The sequence below is a fragment of the Solanum tuberosum genome, unplaced genomic scaffold, assembly GCF_000226075.1.
Source record: "Solanum tuberosum cultivar DM 1-3 516 R44 unplaced genomic scaffold, SolTub_3.0 scf00376, whole genome shotgun sequence".
In the NCBI taxonomy this organism is placed as follows: domain Eukaryota; kingdom Viridiplantae; phylum Streptophyta; class Magnoliopsida; order Solanales; family Solanaceae; genus Solanum; species Solanum tuberosum.
Window position 1 is genome coordinate 554,777 of NW_006239305.1, and position 3,897 is coordinate 558,673.

The following is a 3,897-nucleotide window of genomic DNA, read 5'->3' on the forward strand; positions in this document are numbered from 1 at the left end:
ATATCAAAAACATATTTGTTTTTTAAAAAATACCTTCAAAACTTCAATCGACGTTCATATCTTTCGTGACAACTTTTACGACAATTGTTTTTGCAAAATGTAAGCAGATCGAGAAGTTCAAAAACATGTTTGAATAAGCCATATCTAAAATCTCTTTTTTTCTTAATGAAGAAAGTGTGTGCATCATTTAAACAATTTTTTATCCTAACATCCAGAGATCGCTATATTACAACATCCTAAGGTTGGTATAAACAAATATATATGTACGCACATATATATTATTTAATTTTTTGTACAAGATCTACGAAAAAGTTATTAAGTTCATCCGAACACGAACTCCAACCTAACTCCACCTCTCTCTTTCTCTCTCTCTCTATATATATAAAAACATATACTAACATCCTGAGATCGGTATATTACAACTTTTTTAAAAAAAATACCAACAATTGAAGACCAATATTTTTAATGTAATAGACCCACTGGGTACACTCTCCCATTAGCAGCCTCTTGTAATGAAGTAGTTAGATTTAAAAAGTCAATATTGTGAAGGCGGAATCACGTTAGGCAAATCTCAAGACATGTCCTTTTTGAAAGTGAAAAAAGTATATATTCAGCAAGCGAATTAATTTCTTCATCTACCATATATGCTATCGATCACCTTTCCTATTCTCAAAATAAATAAAAGGGTTAACTTTAAAGGCAAGCGTACACAATATGGGGTCGTTTGGTACAAATTAGTAGTGCAGAGACTATTAATGCAGAGATTAGTAGTGCATGATTTAGTAATACAAAGTTTATTTTTATCAAGTGTTTGGTTCATTGTTTCCACCTCACCTTGTGTTTGAATTAAAACTCTATAAAAAGCTTCTTTCCAATTATACCCTTGAATTATTATGTAATTGGATCAAGGTAGATGATTACCGGACAATATTATTTTTTATGGCTTTGTAACTAGCTAAGAGAAGATCAATTTTTTTTGTCATGTTTACTATTTTTCACTTGAATTATTTGAGGATAAAGAATTGTCTATCTTAATAAATTGATCACTCACAAAATGTCAATTTTCAATTTTAAAAAAATAAACCATCTACTTTTAAAATCGAAAAGACAGTAAACAATAGTAAAATTGAATAAATCATCTACATTTATATATAAAATATATAAACTGTAATTTTAATATGTTTGGAATTTTATAAATTATTCAAACTACAAATAATTAGAAAACCACACATGACGAGAAGGAGTTGTTCGGATGGTAAGCACCCTTCACTTCCAACCCAAAGGTTGCGAGTTCGAGTCACCAAGGGAGCAAAACGGATGGAAGCTCCTAGGGAGGTAAAAAAAAAAAACCACACATAATACATATACTATTTCTCCTAATATGCTAAACGACTCATGTAGTCATGTGTGCCTATGGCCCTCAGACTAATGATGAATAAAAAAAATTAAACTCACTTAGTTCCAAAAACCAGCTAATTTTCTATTTATAATTTATTAATATTAACTCAATGTTATGCATAAACAAAGGAACTTGATAGACTCATTTCATTTTTCATTCATTATATATGAGCGAGGTGGTTGAAAGGTACTATTACCATTATATTTCTTCCAATAATTAGTTATAACACGTCTTTGTCATAGACAAAAACGATAACCTGGCTTTCCTTGGATCTATTCAAAGAATTTTGCCTCCATTATTTCCTCAATTTATTTTTACTTATTTATATTTAATTGACATATTTTATAAATAATAATAATAATAATAATAGTATATCATCTCTATTAATTATAAAATATTTAAATGCTGGGAAATAATAGGAATTAGGAAAAGGATAAGATAAATAAAAAATGATAAACTATTTTTCAATTATTTAAATTGAATAAATAAAAATAAAAATCTATTTTTGAAGAAAAATGGATTGTGCCTTTTCGGCCTGCCTCCTGTTTGACCAAATCTTTGTTTAATTATTTAGTTAATGCTTAAAACAATCAAGTAATCTAGTGAAGTGACGCTTGATTTCATGATTTTCTATCATTGATTGAAAGCAATAATCTCCACATAAAGCTTAAGAATGTTTTGATAATCTTCTTTCCACCTAACTCATGTATAAGTTATATATACAATACAAGAATTATAGTATATATATATATATATATAAACTAAAAAAAAAAGTACTAATAGAGTAGTATTTTGTGCAAATGACAAAAATAACCTCATATAGTAAAGGAAAAATACCTTTTTCAGTTATATTCCTTTGTCTCAAATATATGTGGAGTTTTTCTTTTACATTTTTATTTATGCCATAATATTTATAATCTTAAAAGATAATTACCATTAAGGATCAAATGGAAAAAGAATAATTAATTTTATTCAGAATTTTTAAATAACAACCATTTGAGACAATTATTCTCAAAATTATAACAGATTTGAGCCGGACATTTTTTTTAATAGTAGTTCTTTTGAATAAGATCTCACTATTTTAAAATAACTTTATTTTATTTTATTCATAATTAGATAATTTATGATCCTCCCTTTATTTCCATATGAGATAGATCTGATTTTGAGAGTAATTCTTTGACCGGTTTATTCACAAGTGTAAATAGTTGATTTTTGTGAATTATAAAACTCTTTAGGTAACTTCTAAATATGTAACTGTATGTTTTAATACATATTCAAAATGAAGAAGTTTAATTCTCAAAATTTAAATTGTGTCATATAAATTAAGATAAAAAAAGTATAACTTATTTTATACCATAAAATTCCAAATATAATATTATCGAATCAAACAAAATTACATAAATTAAGTGGGAGAAGTAATATATACAACTAGTAAATATTTATTCAATAAAACAAAATTAGCTCATAATGAATTATGCTTAACTAATATTCATAAGTTGTGTACAACATACATCCCGTAAAGGACAAGAAAGAAACATCCCGTAGCATTCACAATTTATAGAGTACCAAACAAGCCAAGAAGAAAAGAAATAAAAAGGCAAAAAACCATAATTAAGCTCAAACACTCTAAACATAATTAACGTAGCTAATTAATCAATGATTTGCAGCATATTGGTTGATTAAGGCCAGTGCATTGCTAGTAACCTGAGCTAGATTAGCTATGTGACTTCTAATGGAAGCCTTAATTTTACCATTCAAAGCTCGGCCGGCAAATCCATCAGTGCAAGTATTCTCATCTGTAATAGCAGCACTTACCCATGTCTCTACGTTACTCATATGCCACTGGAAATCGGCTTTCCCATGGCTCCGATCCAAACCTTTCAGCTCATTCACAGATCTGCTCAGCCGATCTACGCTATCATTCGTTTCCTCCACGCAATCCTTGATAGCTGCATACTCTCTCGGCTTCAATCCCTTGAATTTCAACAGCTTGCTAACGAATCCTTTTGTCGATTCGGCTTTATCTAGGCTCACGGACAAAGCCGTTTTCACCAGCTGCAATTGGCTGTTTTTAATGGCTTGTGCGTAACCGGAAAGGGAAGCGACGCATACATCGGGAAAAGTAGTGGATTTACAAGAGCTTTTAATGAAACTGGTGGAGGCTGCGGCGTTGCCCGCCGCGCCGGAAATGTAGGAGAGAGAGAGGAAAAGTGCTGCGAGAAATAACAGTTTCGCTGCGGCCATTTTTGAATGATTTTTTTTTGTTTGTTAGAGTAGTGCTGAGGAGGAATGGGTATTCTTCCTACTGTCTTTATAGACCCCATTGATTGGGTTAGGGTCCCAATTTCCCCATAATATTTCTGACACGTTTGTCCATAGATTTTCTAATAAAAAATTAAAATAATGTATTCACACATTGTGTTTATTTATCTACCAAGTATTTGTTCAAACGCTTGTCGATATAAAATTATGTCGGTATTTGAGGATTTGGCGTGTTT

General features: G+C 30.0%; 1 protein-coding gene across 1 annotated transcript; it reads right to left on the reverse strand.

Annotated features, from left to right (window-relative positions):
• Positions 1-2,820: 2,820 nt before the first annotated feature.
• LOC102593637 (21 kDa protein) lies at positions 2,821-3,691 on the reverse strand. Its single transcript, XM_006362054.2, has one exon. The coding sequence runs from the start codon at positions 3,641-3,643 to the stop codon at positions 3,053-3,055; it is 591 nt and encodes a 196-aa protein (XP_006362116.1). The 5' UTR covers positions 3,644-3,691; the 3' UTR covers positions 2,821-3,052.
• Between the last annotated feature and the right edge of the window lie 206 nt (positions 3,692-3,897).